The sequence below is a fragment of the Tamandua tetradactyla genome, chromosome 1, assembly GCF_023851605.1.
Source record: "Tamandua tetradactyla isolate mTamTet1 chromosome 1, mTamTet1.pri, whole genome shotgun sequence".
In the NCBI taxonomy this organism is placed as follows: Eukaryota; Metazoa; Chordata; class Mammalia; order Pilosa; family Myrmecophagidae; genus Tamandua; species Tamandua tetradactyla.
This window is the reverse complement of record NC_135327.1, coordinates 8,082,735-8,101,962: the sequence shown is the minus strand read 5'-3', so window position 1 is coordinate 8,101,962 and position 19,228 is coordinate 8,082,735. Positions and strand designations below refer to the sequence as shown.

At 53.4% G+C, this 19,228-nt stretch overlaps 1 protein-coding gene across 1 annotated transcript in view; it reads right to left on the bottom strand.

Moving 5' to 3' along the window:
• Positions 1 to 2,069: 2,069 nt before the first annotated feature.
• Positions 2,070 to 19,228, bottom strand: part of JPH2 (junctophilin 2) — a 67,507-nt gene continuing 50,348 nt past the window's right edge. Inside the window, exons 3-6 of the mRNA XM_077168151.1 lie at positions 6,580 to 6,698; positions 4,016 to 4,728; positions 3,302 to 3,396; positions 2,070 to 2,371 (exon numbers count right to left, since the gene is read on the bottom strand). Of these exons, the coding sequence (XP_077024266.1) occupies positions 3,316 to 3,396; positions 4,016 to 4,728; positions 6,580 to 6,698 (913 nt within the window). The 3' untranslated portion in view covers positions 2,070 to 2,371; positions 3,302 to 3,315. The remainder of the gene's footprint in view (positions 2,372 to 3,301; positions 3,397 to 4,015; positions 4,729 to 6,579; positions 6,699 to 19,228) is intronic.

Sequence of the window (19,228 nt, the reverse complement as noted above, 5' to 3'; positions counted from 1 at the left end):
CTGCCAGCAGTGCTGTGCAGCCCTGGGCACGTCCCTTCTCCTCTCTGAGCCTCTGCTGAGTAAATGTGAAGATGGCCTCCAGATGTCCTTGCTGAAGCATCCTGTGACTCTACAAGTGGTGCCTGAAGCATCTCCACCCCTTTGTGGCTTCCAGAGTCCTCAGCCAGAGTGCAAGAGAGCTTGGGAGAGCTAATGACCGTTGTACAGTATAATAATAAGTCTACATTTCTCAACCGGCCTCTACTGCTGAACTTCATATGAACTTCAACATTTAATGTAAGCCTTGTTACAACCCCCATGAGGTAGACTGTCTTATCATCTTCATTTCATAGATGAGAAAGCTGAGGCTCAGAGTGAAATCAGTGGCTGAGCCAGGATGGAAGCCCTGGGTGACCTAAGCTCAAAGGGCAGTCTCTTTCTCCTTCCATACACTGCTCAGAGACGCCTCTGGAAGTATGCTTTGGAAACTCAGGTTCTACCCCAGGAGGTCTGCAGCCTGAGCACGGCCCCTCCAGGACTGAAGCCCCCCAGCTGTCCCTCAAGAGGTGCTACAGGAACTGCAAGAAAGAGCGAGGACCCCCAACCAGCAGGACCCAAATCCCCCAGCCTCTCCCCAGCCCACCTTCAGCCGGTGCCTCATCCTGGGCCCACAAGCAGACACTGCAGCCCAGCCAGAGCCCGTTGGCAGATGCGGGTTTATTATTGCATAGACTGCGGCATCCTGAACCAAAGCCGGGCCCTGGAGCCCCAACAGCCAAAGGTCTGTTCCGAGCACTGGACTAGACCAAAAGCTGCGGACACTGGCCTCGGTGTCGAAGCCTGGAGCCACAGCTCTGAGCAAGGTCCCCACCCCACCCTCCCCTGCCCCCTCATTCCCTAGGAATCCAGAAAATCCCACAGACCCAGATGCAGAGCCACGGCTCAGGTGGGCTGAGAATGGGAGAATCCATAGGCTCCTCTCCACAGAAATGCAGCTCAGGTTTCCAGTGAGGCCACCAGGCCCCGACAGTGCTTAAAACATCAAGTGTGAAGCTGGAGGGGCAAGTTCCCAAGTTTTGAGGCCAAAATGGAGAAGCTGACCCCATTAAGAGGCAAACTTCTGGGAGGCAGAGCTGCCTGGGCAGACCTGGCCACACTACCAGAGCCCTAAGATCCAGAGACGCAAGGCAGGACAGCAGCAGCTCCCCCAAACTCTGCTTGGATGCCATCCCCGCATCCTTCCTGGGCTCTCAGGGGCCCAGCAGACCTCTCCATCCATTCTCCTTGGGGCAGGACTACCAGCCCTTTCCTCCCCGCCCCAGGCTCCACCCATGCCCGGCAAGCACCAGGGCCCAGAGACCCTGTGTGGTACAAACATCTCTAAATGAGGTTCATGCCAATATCATCTTCTGCCAAGCAAGCTGAGGGGCACCCCCAAGCACCCAGTCAGAGCCCCCGACTCCCTTCTCTCTTTCTGGGAAATGCATCTTGGCATTCCCTGTCTTCAGCACCTGCCTGATAGTGGGCCCCAGGGAACTGCCCCCACTTCCCATGAGGAAACCTGGTGGGGGGAGCAGACAGGTCAATCCACAAGGCCACACCGAGTCACCCCGTCTCACCAGCCTCAGGGTCCTGCAAGGTGACCTCTCTCAGCGTCTCCCACCCTGAGCACCCGGGAAGCTCTAAATGCAGGCCCCACCTCAGGGTGAGGTGCACTCAGAAACAAGGACGGTGGGACTGCCCCTTCCCGTTTGCTCACACTCCTCCCCGGGCCATGTGGGCGGCGGTTTCCCAGCCAACCCTACCAGCTCCCCGGGGGCTCCCCTCTTCCGTGGGCCCAGGCGGGAGCTAACTGGACCAGTGGAGGGGAAGTATAGGGCAGGGGCCTTCTGGGGTGGGGCGTGTCCGCCCCTCTACTGTCACCCAGGCCGTCTGTGACCACGGGGCCGGGCGGGGGCAAGTCTGCAAAAGGAAGGGCGGCTGCACTGCTCTGAGGTGCCCCCCACAAGGGATTTCGTGCTTCTGTGGGAGACCTCAGCCCACCGGCTAGAAGCTTTAAAGAAAAAAAAAAAAAGAAGAAGGTGGGGGAATAAGAGGAAGAGGGGGTGGGATTTAATATTAAGAACTTGGTTCAGTGACATCTTCCAAAACACACGAAAGCCCAGGGAGGGGTAACTTGGGACAAGGCCGGGGGGGTGGGCCCCTCAGGGCTCTCCATGCGGCCGGGGGTCCCCGAGGCCGGAGGCGGCACCGACCAGTCCTGGGCGCCTCCTTTCCCCGGCCGGCTGCGGGGCGTCCGCGGTGAGCGGCTCTGGGGCCAGCGGCCTCCTCGGCACCCCCGGCCGGCCTCGCAGAAGGACGGGTCCCGGCTCCGCGGCTGGAACTCCTGGCCCTGCGGAGAGACAGCAAGAGAGTCGGGGCGCCAGGGAGGGCCCCGGGGGCTGGGCCCCAGCCGGGCACGGGTCAGGCCTGGCGCGGGCTCCCCGGGCCCTGCGGTCCCCACTCGGCGTCTCCCGGGAATGCTCCTTCCCAGCCTCCAGGTCACCGAGCCCTCCACGGTCAGCAACTACTCACAGGGCGACCGGCCGGGCATCTCCCCCCACCCCCCCTTCCTCTGGCCTGGGGTGGGGGTCCAGCCCACACTGAGCTAGCGCCTGGGGAGGGGGGGAAAGAGGCAGAAACTGTCAGCACCGCCGAGGACAGGACGAGGGTGGCGAAGGCAGGGCCGGACAGCACAAACGGCTCATTCACCCTGCAGGTGCTTCACCCCGCGCCCGGCGAGGGACGCTACCCCCAGCGCAGGCCCCCACCCACCTCCTCCTTACACGGCCTCACCCAGGAGATGACCAGGAGAAGATTGGGACCAAGCCTAGCGGGAGGCTTTCTGGAAGTGGGGGCTGGAGGCGTGGGGGGCAGACGGATCAGAGACTAAAGTGGGGCAAGGGAGAGAGGGCAGAGAGAAGACAGCCCTGCCCGCCCCACGCAGGCTCGGCCTAGACTCACAGGGACGCAGGGGGAGGGAGCCAAGAACAGTTCTGCTCAATGTTTTAACTGCAAGACTGTCACATAAGCAGCTAAGGGGTTTCTTTTGCTGAGTTCACCCTGTTTCTGAAGGCAGGGCCAAGTCCCTGCTGTGCCCCCAGCTCCCAGCAGGACTGCTGCTCAGTAAAGGCTGGTCAAGTGAGTGAATAAACGAATGAGGAAATGGGAGAATGCAGAGCTCACTGCTTCTGCTGGAAAAAGGGCATCCGGCAGGTCCCTCCTCCACGACCCTGGTGCCCAGGCCTCCCCCCGGGCTCCCACCGCCTCCCCCCATCCGCACCTGGCAGGCGAGGGTCAGGTGAGGAGGTGAACGAAGAGGATGGCCAGGCCGATGTTCAGCAGAATCACCATGCAGATGAGGACCGTGTTGGGGACCTGGGGCCAGTGGAGAGTCTGCCTGAGTCCCCAGGCCTCGAGACCCCCCAACCCCATGTCACAAAAATGTGGGACAGAAAAACGGGAACTAAAAGGACCCTACTTTTGCTTATCCCCGGTTTTGCTGTATCCCCAGAGCCTGGACCGAAGGCCATCAGAGTGGGAAGTGGTCCTGGGAATAGTTAACTTCAGGGCCAGAGAGGGGCAGGAACATGTCGCAGATCACACAGCAGGCAGAGTCAGGCCTGGGACCCTGAGCCCTACCCCCTCTCCTGCTAATTCCTCTTGGGACACATTCTGCAGTCCCTCAGAATCTAGTGCACTCCGACCTGCTGTAGCTCCACGTTTCCAGCCCCAAGGCCCAGCACCCAAGTCCTGCCCGGGTGGGTGTTCACATGGGCCCCTTCTCCAGAGAACTGCCCCCTGCTGATGAGAGCCCCGGCACAAAAGGCAGGGAGGCCTGTGCGGTGGAATGTATGCTACAGAGGCCCCCATGGGTCCGTTTACTGGGACCTGCCCCTGCTCTGACGAGCCTCCATCGCCCTCCGAGAAACCACCGCGGGAATCCTGCCTCCAGCCCCACTGCCTGCGGGCGCGCGGCTCCTGCCCACGGCCTCACCTCTTCCACCTCGACCTCGGCCTCTGCCACCAGCGCTGCCTCCTTCCGGGACTTCTTCTTGGGCCCGGGCTTGGTCAGCCCTCGGGCCTCAGCCCTGCGCGCCTTGGCCTTGGGCTCGGCTCTGGGGACGATGGGCTTGGGCTCCAGCCTGGCGGGGGACTCGGGGCCGTGCGGCGTGGGGACGCGCGCAGGGGCGATGGCCGGGGAGGGGGGCTCCGAGTCCGCCGAGGGGACCTCGGGCTCGGGCTCCTCCTCGAAGGGCGGCGGCTCGGGGGGCCCGGTGCGCACGGCGTAGCTGTGGTAGCCGCGGTACAGGGCCACCTCGGGCTCGCGCGCGGGCGCGGGCGGCGTCTGCAGCGCCTCGATGGCCATGTGCTCGGGGGCCGGGTGCGCGGGGCTGCCGCGGGCCGCGCCCTCGGTCGGCGTGACGGGCCGGCTGCCCCCGCCCCCGCCGGGCTCGCCGTTCCAGGCGCCCGGGCTCAGCAGGCCGTCCTTGGACGCCCGGGGCTTGGGCCGCTTGGGCTGCGGGGGCGTCCCGGCCGGCGACGGGGGGCCAACCTCGGGCCGGGGGGTCTCGCGCTCGTGCAGCTGCGGGCTCTCGCGGGTCGGCCCTGGGAGGCCCGCGGGGCCCCGGGCCCGGTCGGGGGGCTCCAGCAGGCTCTCCGAGTTCTCCAGGATCTCTTGGAGCAGCCGGCGCTTCTGATACTCAGGACCTGCCGGGGGCGGGGGGACACAGAGAGGCTGGGTCAGGATCCGCGTCCCACCACCGGGTAACGGTGGGCAAGCCACCTGACCTTTCCGAGCTTCATTTACTTACCCAAGCAGCACCCATAGAGCATTTTCCAAGTGCCAGGCACAGTGCTAAGCAATTTCCAAAAATCAGATGGTCCTTTTCCAGTGCTATGATGTGGTTGCTATTATTAACCTCCATTTTACAGAAGAAGAAACTGAGGCTCAGAGAAGTTAAATCTCTTGCCCAAAGTTACACAGCTGACAAAGGGCAGAACCAGAACCAGCATACAACACCGGTCTCTTTCCATTCCCTTATCTGTAAAATGGGCCTAAGGGCAACCATTATATGAGAACTGAGGGAAGGATGAACTGAAAAACTGTACGTAAAAGAGAGCGTTCACTGCCTGGCATAGACATGGAGCCCTTCCCAGGAGCAGCGGGGGTGGGGGGTGGGGGAGCACTGTGTCGGGAAGCTGCATGTGCAAATGGTGCTCATCCTTCCAGGCACAGAACTGCGCTCCAGGGCCTCCCACTCAGACCCCCTCTGGTCTCTCCTTGCTGCAGCCAGAAAAATGTTTAGAAAACGCAAACCTCATCACGGGATTCACCTTCAAACCCTTCAATATCGAGACCACCCCTTGTCCTTCGGGGCTGCCACTGGCCGATCCTAACGAGAAGTGGGTCCAGGCCCGGAGACGCACCGTCCCCCACAGCCTCACTTCCCACCACCCGCTGCTTGTGTCACGGCCAGCTGCCCGGCGTGCCATCCTGTCTCAGGGTCTGTGTACCTGGAGCTCCCGCCTCCTGGGTCCCCTGTCCCACCCGGCACAGAGGGATGTCATCGTTTTCAAAGTGCAGTCCCCATGCAAACAGCAGCAGCACCCCAGAAAACTTGTTAGAAATGCAAACTCCTGGGCTCCACCCCAGCCCTACTGAATCAGAAACTCGGGGTGGGCCCAGCCATCGGTGTGAAGCCTTGAGACCCACGGGCCTGGGGAACTTCTCCCAGCCTTCAGGATGCAGCTGAAACGGCTGGTTCTGAAGGAAGCCCTCCCTAACCCTTCCACTCGCCTGCCTCAGGAAGGGCTTCCGATGAGTCCTGCAGCCCCTGTTCTAACCACACAGCCTTCCTCACCCTGGGTGGGAGTTCACCGTAAGAGTGAAACCGGAGCTAACAGCTTACTAGGACGGGGCAAGGGGTTTCCCACCTGCCATGCATTTAATCCACACAAAACAGTAGCTGCTAATCTTATTCCCATTTTAGAGATCAAGAAACTGCCCAGAGTCCCACGGCTGGTAAGCAGTGGCATCAGGATTTGAGTTCACACAGTCTGCAGGCTCCCCCCGCCCCCCAACCACGTCATCTTTGTGATTCCTGCTCCTCTGGAGTCTGGATCCCAGTTGCATCTGCAGGCCCAGCCCAGTGCTTGGCCCCTGGACAGCGCTCAATTAATGCTTGACCACAACTGTTGTGCAAGAGCAGGAAGCCGTCCTGGCCCCTCATCACCCGGACTCCCCTCCCTCCTCTAGCTTCATCAGCTCCAATGTCTGCCCTGATGTGAGTAGAGAGAAGAGACCGCCTGGCACAGGGCCAGTCCCCGGATGGGCGCCTCTAATGCTCTCACCAAAATCTCAGCAATGAGAGGGCAAGGGTGTGTCCCCCCCCAGTGTCCCGGCATCACATACGGCCCCACATGCGAACCATGCCCAGTTTCCAAAGCTCACAGGCATTCAGGGACCAGCTGGGCCTCCCAGCTCTCCCGCAAGCAAAGTGCGGGGGTGCCCCCCTCCCTGCCCTGCCCTGCCCCCCACCCTGCCCTGGCCGGCCCTACCTGGCTGGTAGAAGTCCGGAGCCAGCTCCCTGGCCAGAGTGCGGGCAATGCTGGACTCTTGGTTGGCGGCCAGGGCGGCCTGTTCCGCTGCCCCAGCTTTGGCCTTAGCGTGGCTTGTCCTGAGGAGACAAGAGACTCAGGCTCCCTCCAGAGAACCAGGCCTCTGCCCGTCCTCCCCGGCCCCACCAAGGGCACAGCCTGGACGGCGTGCTCAGGCCGTCGGTCAGTGTCCGTTCAGCACTGCGGACCGTTTCCCCTCCTTTCGGGGCACACAGAGGGACCACTTCTCCGGCCTCCCTGGCGGTGGGGTGCGGCCAGGTGACTGAGTTCTGACCGGTGCCGTGCGGGCAGACACGATGTCCGTTATTCCTAGGCCTGGTCTACAAAATCTCCACTGCCATCCTCCATGCCCTCCTTTCCCATCACTGGGTGGACGCCGAGGAGACAGAGGCCCTAGAACAGGACACGTAACCTTTCTAGAACCTTTCTAGATACTTTTTTTGTGTCACAGATCCCTGGTGAAGCCTATGGGCCCCATCTCAGAATTTTAAAAATTTTCAAAATGCATAAAATACAGAAGACTACAAAGGAATACAATTATACTGACACACTGTTACCAACAGTTTTAAAGAAAATTTGTAATATAATAATGTTATGTCCTGGGCAGCGCGACAGTGGCTCAGGGGCAGAGTTCTCGCCTGCCATGCCAGAGACCCACTGCCTGTCCCTGCGAAAAAAAAAAGAAAAGACAGAGAGAGAGAGAATAAAATAATGTGTGTCCTTTTACAACACATTAAACAAAAAAGCTAGCCGGTCTATTAACTACTGTAGTTTTAAAGTGTAGATGAGTATAAAGGACATTCAAGGATATCTGCTATCACAGTAATGTGTCATAAAAATATATGTGATTTCTGTTGGTGATAAATTCACCGTCGCTGCTGATGTTATTGCCTACTTCCATTATTGGAGAAAATGCTAAATTGCAGTTAGAGGAAAACAGTCAAAGTCAAGTTGTAGCTCTTCCCATCCCCAGTAGACACTTGAGGTGCCCCCACCCAGAGCCCTTCGCAGGCCAAACGTGCCCACCCACCAGCTGCTGTGATGCTGGCTGCTAACAGGGTTCACTGCTCCCCCAGAGAATGCAGCCAGGCCCTCTGGTCCCAGAATTTAAAACACTCCACCCCCACCCAGGCAGCTCACAACCAAGGACAGACTGACACCAAGTCCAACCCAGTCTTCTTGTCCCAAAGAGAACCAACTCTGCAGTATAACCCATGCCCGTGGCCCCTCGTGTGCGGGCTGGAGCTGGACTCCAGCTGAGACACATCCTTGCTCTGCTCCCTCCCATCCTCTCCGTCCCCCTCACTCAGCCTCTCTCCCAGGAGCACTCGTCCACAAATCACCTGCGCAAGAACCCCCAACCCAGGCCCTGCTTCTGAGGACTCTAACCTCAGACACCACCCAAGTTCATGGGCCCCCTGAATTCCACCCACGGAACCACCACAGACCCAGGGTAAGAAATGCAGTGGAGGGAACCTGAGTCCATAAATGATTGCTTGGAGCAGAGCCCTACCCCTCAACCCGTGCACTCTGGGGTGCGAGATGAGCAAGATCTGGGGATGTTTCTTTGGGCTGCTGTCTCGCCTCCCTCACCCAAGCACCGACAACATGATCCCAGCCCCACTCACCACGGGCCAGGCAGGGTTCCAAGCGAGGTGCCTCCTCGCCTCGGGAAGTGGAGCCATCAAGGCTACCCCGATTTTCCACAAAAGGACACTAGGCTGCAGTGGGTTAAGGAACCCGCCCGCAGGTGCCTGAGCCGGGGTTTTGAACCCAGGCACTGTGCCCGGAGAGCGCATTTGGGCACTACTCCAGAGGCCACACTGGGAGCTGAGGACAGACATGTGGACAAGGCAGACCCGGCCAGGCCCTCGCCAGGTCACAGTGAAATGAGGAAGGCATCCAAAACTTCGTTAACGAAATGGAATTAAAGTACCTAGCTGTAATCGTGAGAAGAGTCATGAAGGAAGAGTACTGAATGCATTGAAAATGTCCAACAGGGACGCTGGGGTGGGGACACGTAAGCTGAGACTTGAAGAGACCTGTGGATATAGCCTATAGAAGGATGGCGTTGGGGGGGGGACAGAGACACAGGTCAGAGAAGGAGCATGTGCAAAGAGCTTGGTGCTTTGTGGGGCTGGAAGGCAGGTCGGAGCGTCAGCAGCTTTGCTCCTGCGGGGAGCTACGCTGTGTGTCTCTGTACCCAGGTTTGCTAGCACAGAACTGGGCCTACAGTAAAGGAGGCCAGTTTTATCAACCAACTGTTACATGCCAGGCCCTTGACCTATGTCACCCCTTCTCAATCCTCAAAACTGGTGGTGAGGTAGTTTAACTGTCCCTCCTTCACAGGTGGGGAAACTGAGGCTCAGAGAGGTATCTTGCTCAAAGGTGCAAAATAATACTAACACAGGGCACTCATTGCATGAGATTTACAGAAATTACCTCACTTCTTCCCCTCGATAACTCTACGTGGTGATGTTATTATTAGCATTTCTCTTTATAGAAGAGGAAACTGAGGCACAGCAAGCTTTTAAGGAACTCACCCAAACTCACAGAGCTAGAAAGTGACAGTGTAGGATTCAAAGCAAGGTACACAGGGATTTAGAGTCAGTGCCCTGAACCACAAGCTGGACCACCATTCAGGAACGAGAGTGGAGTAAGACTTTAAATCCAGACCATCTGATTTCCAAGCCCCCACCCTCTCCACTACGCCACACTGCCACAGTGACGTTTACCAAGTCAGAGACTAAGTGAAGGGGTGCACACGGCATGCGTGCGCGGATGCACAGGCAAGGAGAAGGCAGAGGGCCCAGCTTCAGAATCAGCAGCCCTGGGTTCCAATTTTGGCTCTGCCAAAGCTGGAACAAGGGTGAGGAAAGTGAGGCACTTGCCTCAGGAACAAAATTTAGGGAGATGCCAAAAAATAATAAAGTTTTAATGCAATATTTTTTATGATAGTACATTTCTAAAATTGTGCTTAATGCAATATTTTTAAGTCAAAATCAATGCAAAAAAAAAAAAAACTATGAAGCAGCTACGTGTAGTAAAATTTTAAAGACAGGATTGGACCCTGCACTTGCACAGCTCACCTCCCTCAGCGCCGCTCGCCCTGGACCTACCAGGATTCTAGGACATTTGGTGCGTTGCTTTATCACTCTGTGCCTCACTCTCTGTAAAGCAGAGAGCATAATTCTCCCCTTTGGGAGTTGCTGTGAAAACTCGCTGAGTGACAGCCTGTGAAGGTGGTTATCCTAGGATGGGGCAGAGAAGACACCCACTGCGTCACCTGCTGGGGAGAGGAAGAGGAGGACCGAAGGAGGATGGAGGAGATAGAGGATGGCACTTGTGACATCAAAACTGAGCGTGTCCAGGCGCATTCCCGGCTCAGCTGTGCCTGCCGGTGGATGCGTGTGAGACAGGGTCCTTCACTCTTCACAGCCACTTCCCTGGGAACCTGAAACCGCAGGTGGAGGCAGGAGGGAAAGGGCTGGGCGAACCTGCAAGCTGAGAAAATGCCCTTTCCTGGTCCTGTGAGCCCAGGAGCGCTTTTCCCGGGGCCCTGAGAGGCTGAGTCGAAGGACTCTGCAGGGTAGCCTGCAGCCTCCTCACAGCCTGGGAGGGGTCTGGGGAAGCCACTGGGGACGCTCCAGGGTGGCCAGGGCAGGGGAGGGGTCTCCTGCAGACGGGAGGGGACGGCCACACAGCCTATGGCAGTGACGGCCCCTGTGCCCCTCCCCGTCAGAACCTCTAACACCCCCCGCCCCCAACCCCTGCTCTCAGAAATGACTCCCCAGTTTCCCAGCCAGGAATCCTAGTGCTCTCCCAGACCCTCCCTCCCTGTCTCTTCCATCCCCTCTGTAGCTCTTGAAGCTGCCCATGTCACCTTCTGCCCTCCTCCTGCCACTTGCCCCCACCCACACCTGCCTCTTCCCCGCCTCCAGTGAACTTTCTTAATCCATCACCTGGTGGCCTCACCTCTTGCTTACAATCTTTGCAAGGCTCGCTACAGTGCTCAGAATAAAATCCAAACCACCTAGCCTGGCACTCAAGGCTCTCCAGAGCCTCTGCTTGACATGCTCTCGGCTGAAAAGGAGCAACTCTAGCGGGGGTGCAGGCTGGACTGCTGTTTCCCAGAGGCCCTCACTTCTGGTCCCTGCTGCTCACGGCAGGGTCCACGCCCCATCAGCATCCTGATCCCCTGAGAGCCTGTCGGAGATGCAGGTTCTCAGGCTCCACTCAGACCGGCTAAATCAACATTTCTTGGGAGGAGCCCAGGAATCTGGGTTTTAACAAGCCCTCCAGATGCTTCTGATGCTCGTTAAAGTCTGAGAAGCACATGTTGGACCGGACACCCAGCTTCGTCCCGGGCTGTTCCCAGCTGTTCAACCCTCAGGAGCCTCAGATGTCTTTCTTTAGGCACCAGGGCCCCTCACTGAGACAAGGCCCGGCTAGAGAAATGCAGGAACCACTTCTTCTCCCAAGCTCACTGTCTGTCTGGGCTGAGGTGGCTGGGCGAGGTTCTCCTAGGATGGCCCTGACCCAGCTTAGGGATGGGAAGGGGGCAGTAGCTCGGGCAGGGGGACAGGCAGGGATAAGTCAGTCTTCTTGATTTCATGTGGATTCTCTCTCTTCAGCAGGCTGAGAAAAAAGACCAGTGGTTCTCAGCTATAACCCAACAGAAGCATGCACGTGAGGCATCTACCCCTACCCTTGCTTCCCTTCCCTGTCCCCAGTTCTCTAACTGCGTGATTCCAGCCAGCCACCTGGGCACTGATCATTTCATGTGGCCAAAGGAGGACACTCACTGAACTTACCCATGACTCCAGGCCTTTGCTTGGGCCATTCCCCCACCTGGAATGCTCTTTCCCCTCCTTTCACCCTTCCAGCCTTCGAGGACCAGCTCAAGTCCCAGTTCCCTGTATTGGTTTACTGCACGCCTATCTATGGAGCACTTGCTATGCACTAGGCATTGTGCCAGGCACTGTGGGTACCACAAAACCAACACCCCCAAATCCCTCTGTGGAGCTTACATTCTAGTGTGGGGGTCAGCCAACTGCAGGGGCAGGCCCAACCCAGCCAGCTGCCTGTTCTCGTACCCACCCACAAACTATGAGTGGTTTTAATGTTTTTAAGTGATTGGAAAAAATCAAAAGGGTAATATCCATGAAAATCATATGAACCTCAAATTTTAGTGCCCATAAAAAAAGTTTTATTGGAACACAGCCACACTCATTCATTTACATATTTTTGTACAGTAATTGTTTTCACCCAGTAGCAGAGTTGAGTAGTTGTGACAGAGACTGAATGAACTGTAAAGCTGTTTATTATTGGGCCCTTTACAGAAAAAAAATTGGCCAACCCCATTATAATGCATCTGCTCAACAAATGTTTCTAGACTACTATTATTAACGATATTAATCACAATTGTTTGTTGAAAATTTTGTGCCCAGCTCTGTGCCATGGCCTACTTTACACATATGACCTCAGAGAGGTGGAGTCACTTTCTCAAAGTCACACAGCTAGAAAGTGGAGCTGATCCTGTCCAATTCCAGAGCCCAAACTCTTCCTCATCACAGCATCATGGACCATCTCTGAGAGTCCATGTAGGGGGAAAACAGACACTCAGAGCAAAGCACAGTGGAGAAGCTAAGAGGGGGCCCTCCGGCCAGGTTGCCTGGGTGAGAGTCTGGCTCTGCCCCTTACAACCTCAGGCAAATTATCTGACCCCCCAAGCCCCGGTTTCCTCATCATAGGGATGACACTAGCAGCTGCCTCAGAGGAGTGGTATAAGGATGAGATGCGCTAACCACACCGGACTCTTGGACTGCTGGCTAGGACACAGTCAACGCTATATAAGTTCTTGTTCGATAAAGTCAGCAAGATGTGCAATTTATTGGAAGGACAAAAACATTCCTTGGGAACAAGTAGCTCGTTGTAGGTTGGCGGCTGGCTGCCAAGCTCAGGGACAGGGACAATGCTGCCAGGTGTCTTCCTGAGGGGGGAGGGGCTTCTGATGCCCTGCCCTGCGCTCTCCCCAAAGCGCTCCATGTAAGTATTTGCAAAATGTTCAGAGTTCCAGTTGAAGCAAGGAGTGAGGGGCGGTGCCACTCCTCGGACCCTCTGCACAATTGGCTCACCTGGACTCCCCCAGCCCAGGGCCCCAGTGAGTGGGTGAGTGGGTGATGCTCTGGCCTAGTGGGGGGCAGGCAAAGGAAGAGGAGTTACTGCTGAGTGAGCACTAACTATGTGCCAGGCACTTGACCTCTGTGATAAGCCCTATAATGGCCCTAAAGCTATCCAGCCTTAATCCCCGGAACTTGTGAACATTCCCTTATACGGTAAAAGGGACTCAGCAGATGGGATCTGGTTCAGGAGCTCGAGATGGGGAGATTACCCTGGATGAGCTGGGTGGCCCTAAATGTAATCACACGTGTCCTTATAAGACGGCGGCAGTGGGAGCTGGGACAACAGACAAGGGTGAAACCATGTGATGATGGAAACAGAGGCTGGATTGATGGGCTTTGAATTTGCAGGAAAGGACCATGAGCCAAGGATGCAAGCGGAGACGGGAAGCCAAAAAAGGAAAGGAAACGGGCTCTGGCACCTCGACTCTAGCCCAGGGAAACTGACTTCAGACTTCTGACCCCCAGAACTGTAAGAGAGTAAATGTGCACCGTTTCAGTTTCTGATCATTTGTGACAGCTGCAACAGGCGACTAAGCAACCTGTGCAATCTCACAGCACCCTCAAGACAACCGCGTGGGAAGGTGTTATCACATTTTAAAACCGGAGAAGCAATGCAGCCTCGGAAACTTCATTTGCCCAAGGTTCGTAGCTAGTAAGTGGCAGAGGCAGCACCAAAGCCTGTGACTGTCCATGTATTCTTTCCTGCTGCTTCAGTTCAAGCCCGTTTTCCAGAAGGGCCCAATAGCTGGCCCTGGTCCCAGCCGGTCCTCTTCCCCGAGGGGCGGATGAGGCAGTGTTCACTCTGCCTGCCGCAGGGCCCGGAGCCAGGGGTGCTGGCGACGCCACCCTGCACCCCGAGGAAGGGCTGCTTCTCTGGGGCCTGGGCAATGCCCGGCCGGCTCGGTGTGAACCCCAGACAGAGACCCACGGTCCAGCCTGGAGCCTCGCTGCGGCACGGAGGCCTTCAGTGAGTGAGTTGGCAGAGGGTTCAGTGCTGGGGGTCAGAGCCCGGGCCTCTGGCTCAGCAGGGTTAGGGAACCTTCCTTTCATTAAAAAACAAACAAACAAAAAACCACAAAAAACATCTACAACTAATTTCAAATTACATTTAAAAAAATGTGAAAACAGTAATTGAAAGCAAAAGCACTCTGAAGCCACTGCATTAACACACCAGCTATTTTAGCTCTTGAATATTCTTTTCTAGCCTGGCCACATGTACACTGACTTTTTAACAGGGCTGTGAGCACAATGAAGATGCAATTTTGAGGCACTGGAAAATAGAAGTTAAGAGCAGGGAATCTGAAGCATACTGTGTTCAAACCCCTGACTCAGACACTTACTAGCTGTGTGACTCTGGGCCAGTCACTTAACCTTTCTGTGCATCTGTTTCCTCTTATGAAAAACAGCTGAGGCAGGCAGATGTCTCAGATGGCTCCCAACTTCCTGATATTCACACCCTTGTGACATCCTTTCCCCTTGAATGTGGATTGGACCTAGCGACAGGCTCCTAACAAACAGAATATGGCAAAAGGGACGGGATGTCGTGTCCATGATTATTATCCAATACAAAATTGTGACTTCCATCTTGCCAGCAGACTCTCTCGCTGGCTTTGACAAAGCTGCCACGCTGGGGAGGCCACGTGGCAAGGAACTGAGGGCAGCCTATGGCCAACAGTCAGCATGAAACTGAGGCCCTCAGCCCACCAACGTGCGAGGCACTGAATCCTGCTAACAACCACAGGCATGAGCTTGGAAGTGGGTCCTCCCCCAGTGGCACCATGAGACGGGACCACGGCGTGGCTGACACCCTGATTGCACCCTCGTCATGCGAGACTGAGCCTGGTGACCCAGGTGAGCCGTGTCCTTGATTCCTGACTCACAGGAACTGGGAGACAATGAATGCAGAGTTTTAAGCTGCTAGTTTTGGGGGCTAATTTGTTACACAGCACAGATAACTAATACAGTGGGGAACTTGGAAAACTTCAGTTGGTAACAGAGACCATCAGGAGATAGAAATAGGGTAGATATTGGGCAATTGGAGCTGAAGGGATACAGATTGTACAACAGGACTGAATATAAAAACTCAGAAATGGACAGCACAATACTACCTAACTGTAATATAATAACGTTAGAACACTGAATGAAGCTGAATGTGAGAATGCTAGAGGAAGGAGGGTTGGGGGCACAAATGAAATCAGAAAGAAAGATAGATGATAAAGACTGAGATGGTATAATCTAGGAATGCCTAGAGTGTATAATGATAGTGACTAAATGTACAAATTTAAAAATGTTTCTGCATGAGGAAGAACAAAGGAATGTCAGTACTTCAGGGTGCTGAAAATAGATGGTAATTAATATTTTAAAACCTTAACTTATGTGTGAGACTAAAGCAAAAAATGCTTATTTGGTACAAAATTTATATTTTGACCAGTGCATTTCCTAATATAACTTATGTGGACAGCTTAATTGAACACCATAATACTTGGAACCTTGAGTAGGGTATGAGATTTTGTAGGTTTGTCCAGAGTGATGCCTCGATAAATCCCAGAAGGATTTGAACAGTGAATAAAAAAGTATTGGCAAAGTCCCCTGGGGGGAATAGTGAGAAAGGGGCAAAATTCAACTTCCCCAAGTAGAGAATTCTTGATATTCTCACAAGCAGTGTGGACAACCAAAGCAATAGGCTGAGCCCCCAATCTCAGGATCTGTTCATATGAAACTTATAGGCTAAGCCTACTTAAAATTAGACCTAAGAGTCACCCCCAAGAGAAACTCTTTTGTTGTTCAGATGAGGCCTCTCTCTCCAGCCAACACAACAAGCAAAACTCACTGCCCTCCCCCCCTCTACGTGGGACATGACTCCCAGGGGTATAAAACTTCCTGGCAACGTGGGACAGAAATCCTAGAATGAGCTGAGACTCAGCATCAAGGGATTGAGAAAACCTTCTCGATCGAAAAGGGGAAGAGAGAAATGAGACAAAATAAAGTGTCAATGGCTGAGAGATTCCAAACAGAGTCAAGAGATTATCCTCAAGACTGGGTGGGCCGCGGTGGCTCAGCGGGCAAAGTGCTTGCCTGCTATGCCGGAGGACCTCGGTTCGATTCCCGGCCCCAGCCCATGTAACAAAAAACGGAGAAACAGAATACAATAAAAAAAACCAGAAAATGTTTAAAGATGTTTCCCTTTCTTCCTTCCTTCCTTCCTTCTATCCTTCCTTCCTTCTCTCTGTCTTTAAAAAAAAAAAAAAAAAAAAGAGATTATCCTCGAGACTATTCTTATGCATTAAATAGATATCACCTTTTTAGTTAAGGCGTAACAGAGAGGCTGAAGGGAACTGCCTGAAAATGTAGAGCTGTGTCCCAGTAGCCATGTTTCTTGAAGATGATTGTATAATGATAACAGCTTTTGCAATGGGACTGTGTGATTGTGAAAACCCTGTGTCTGATGCTCCTTTTTTCTACTTGATGGACAGATGAGTAAAACATATGGATTAAAAATAAATAAATAATAGGGGGAACAAATGTTAAAAAATTTTAGTAGATTGAAACACTAGTGATCAATGAAAGGGGGAGTAAAGGCTATGGTATGTATGAATTTTTTTCTGTTTTCTTTTTATTTCTTTTTCTGAATTGATGCAAATGTTCTAAAAAAATGATCATGATGATGAATATACAACTATGTGATGATATTGTGAGTTACTGATTATATATGTAGAATGGAATGATCACATGGTAAGAATGTTTGTGTTTGTTGGTATGTTTAAAAAATAAAATAAAATAAATCAATAAATAAAATATTTTAAAAAAACTAATACAGTGGGGATAATAACAACGCCTGCTTTATAGGTTGTTGTGAGCATTAAATGAGTTAATGTATATTAAGTGCTGAAACGATGCCTTGCACGAAGTAAACACTATAAAAGTGTTAGGTATTATTATTATAATACCTTTTTTTCACTTACAAATAATTTCCCATGTTTTCATAGATTCATATTTATAATTTCAAATTGCTCAACCCTTTTTTCTTTAGAAATCCAGCATCTACATATCCTTGTGCAAGTGATTCCACTTCTGGGGATTTGGCCCACAGATCCACTCAAATTGTGCACGATGACACACGTACAAGGGTACTTATTGCAGCACTGTCTGAAATAGCAAAAGACTGGAAATAAATCCTAAGTCCAGTGTAGGGAATTAAAGTATGGCACAGCCATTTGAAAGACTATTGAGCAGCCATTAGCAAGAATGAGATTGATCTTTATTTATTGATACAGAGTAAATTCCAAGACACGTAAATTAAAAACCAAGATATGAAATGGTGTAGATTGTATTTAGCACTTGTGTAAACAAACACGTTTTCTCCTCTCTGTAGTGTATATAAATAAACCGGTAGCACAGGTTGCCTACTGGCAAGGAAACCAGGTGGCTGAGGATCAGGTGGAAGGGAGGAAGCTACACACACACGCACATGGACACACAGGCATGCACACTTGTGCCCACACGCACGCACATGTGCTCCTTTGGGTGATTGTGTCCTGTTCTCTCCACCGCCACCACCAGGCACTCTCCACCTGCTCTCCACCTGTCCGGGCCGGCCCTCTCCAGCCTGCACCTCCCAGGGCCCTTGTCCTTCCTGCTTCCAGCTGGGTTCCACCAATGCGAAGCACCAGCGAGAGGATGGTTTGATCCCCTCTTCCTTTTCCCACCCGGTTTCCTCCTCCAGGGCCCTTCCCACTGCTGCAGCTCTCACGGGCCCTGCTGATATCCGTCTCCTACAATTGCTAGTCCTGGGTGCCTGGACCCTCTGTCAACTTTCTAACCCTGCCCACATCTCTGCAAACAGTACCTTCATTAAACTCTCTCCAGTTAAATCTTTTGAATATACCCTTTCCTTCCCTGCAGCACCCTGACTGATGCAATCCTTTTGGACCTTTAGAGTGTGCATGTAGTATACCCCTTCCAAAAAAAAAAATGTTTAAAAATGCTAGCACCAAGCCTAAGTATAATTATCCCTAGGAGTTACTTCCAGAAAACCTCTTGTGTTGCTCAGATGTGGCCTTTCTCTCTCTAAGCTCAATTCTAGCAAGGAAAATCATTAACCTACCTCCTACGTGTGGCATGATTTCCAGGGGTGACAGTCTCCCTGACAATGGGGAAATGATTCCCAGGGATGAGCCTGGCCCTGGCACCATGGGATCCACAATGCCTTCTTGACCAAAAGGGGGAAAAGAAATGTAATAAAATAAGATATAAGTGGCTGAGAGACTTCAAATAGAGTCAAAGGCTATTCTGGAGGCTACTCTCATGCAAGCTTCAGCTAGATATTGCTAATCGCCATGGTTTGCCAAACCCCAACCGACACCATTTCTATAAACTCTAAAGAACACCCAGGGCTCTATCTGAGATTTTACAAAAGTTTCTGCACTAAGTTTACTTCCCCAAACCTATAACCTCCAGATGGTTTCTAGGCCAGATGAGTCCTGAAACCCAGCGGGGCCAGCCTCTCCAGGAACATCAACCAGTTCCATCCCACTATCCTATATTGTTGACACCCCTTTTCAACATGAACCACTTAGAATGGGCATAGTCCAAATATCCCCAAAGGTTGGGAGAAGGATCTAAGGAGAAGGAGGAGTTATAACAGAGAAGAGAGGAGTTAACAAATGAGTACGACTGCCGAATCATTATATTGATATTTCTTGTTAGTCTCCAGTGTCTTGGAACAGCTTGAAGGATAAACCTGAAACTATGGAACTGCAACTCATACCAAACTCTGAAATCTGTTCTATAACTGCTTGTTGAAATGTACTTTGAAATTTATCACTTTTTTTTATATATTTCACAATAGAAACAACATTAGAGACTACCAGCATCTGCATCCCTGGGGGGCTGGGGTCACTGTGCACGAGGCAGAAGCAGGAATGAGGCTTGAGCAGCAGGATTTGTGGGTTCCAGCTGGGTTCCACTCTGCTGCTACCACAGCGTGACCACACACCCAGGAAGTGCCGGGGCTGGAGGTACCCCTGGTCTGCCCAACTCCAAATCCCGCGCCAAGCCTCCCCGAGGGACCACCCCAGCCCTGGAGGATATGCCAGTCTATCCTTCTCCCTACCCAGCCAGAGAAGGGTGAGGACTGGGCTCAGCCAGCCTTCCCACGCTGATCCGCTCTTCTCATGTTCTCTGATGCCTTCTGGAGCTGGAAAGCTTGACTGGGATGAGAGCAGGGGGGTGGCATTAAAGATATCTAGCATTGGGCACCCCAATAGAATGGTGCTCGAAGCCCCCCTGCTGTGCTGGTGGTTAACCATTTAGTTGCTGGATTCTGGGCAAGTCGGGTGTGCTGGGGAAGGGAATAGGTAAACTGGGCAGCAAGGGATGCTCAGGGCAACCAATGGTTACAAACA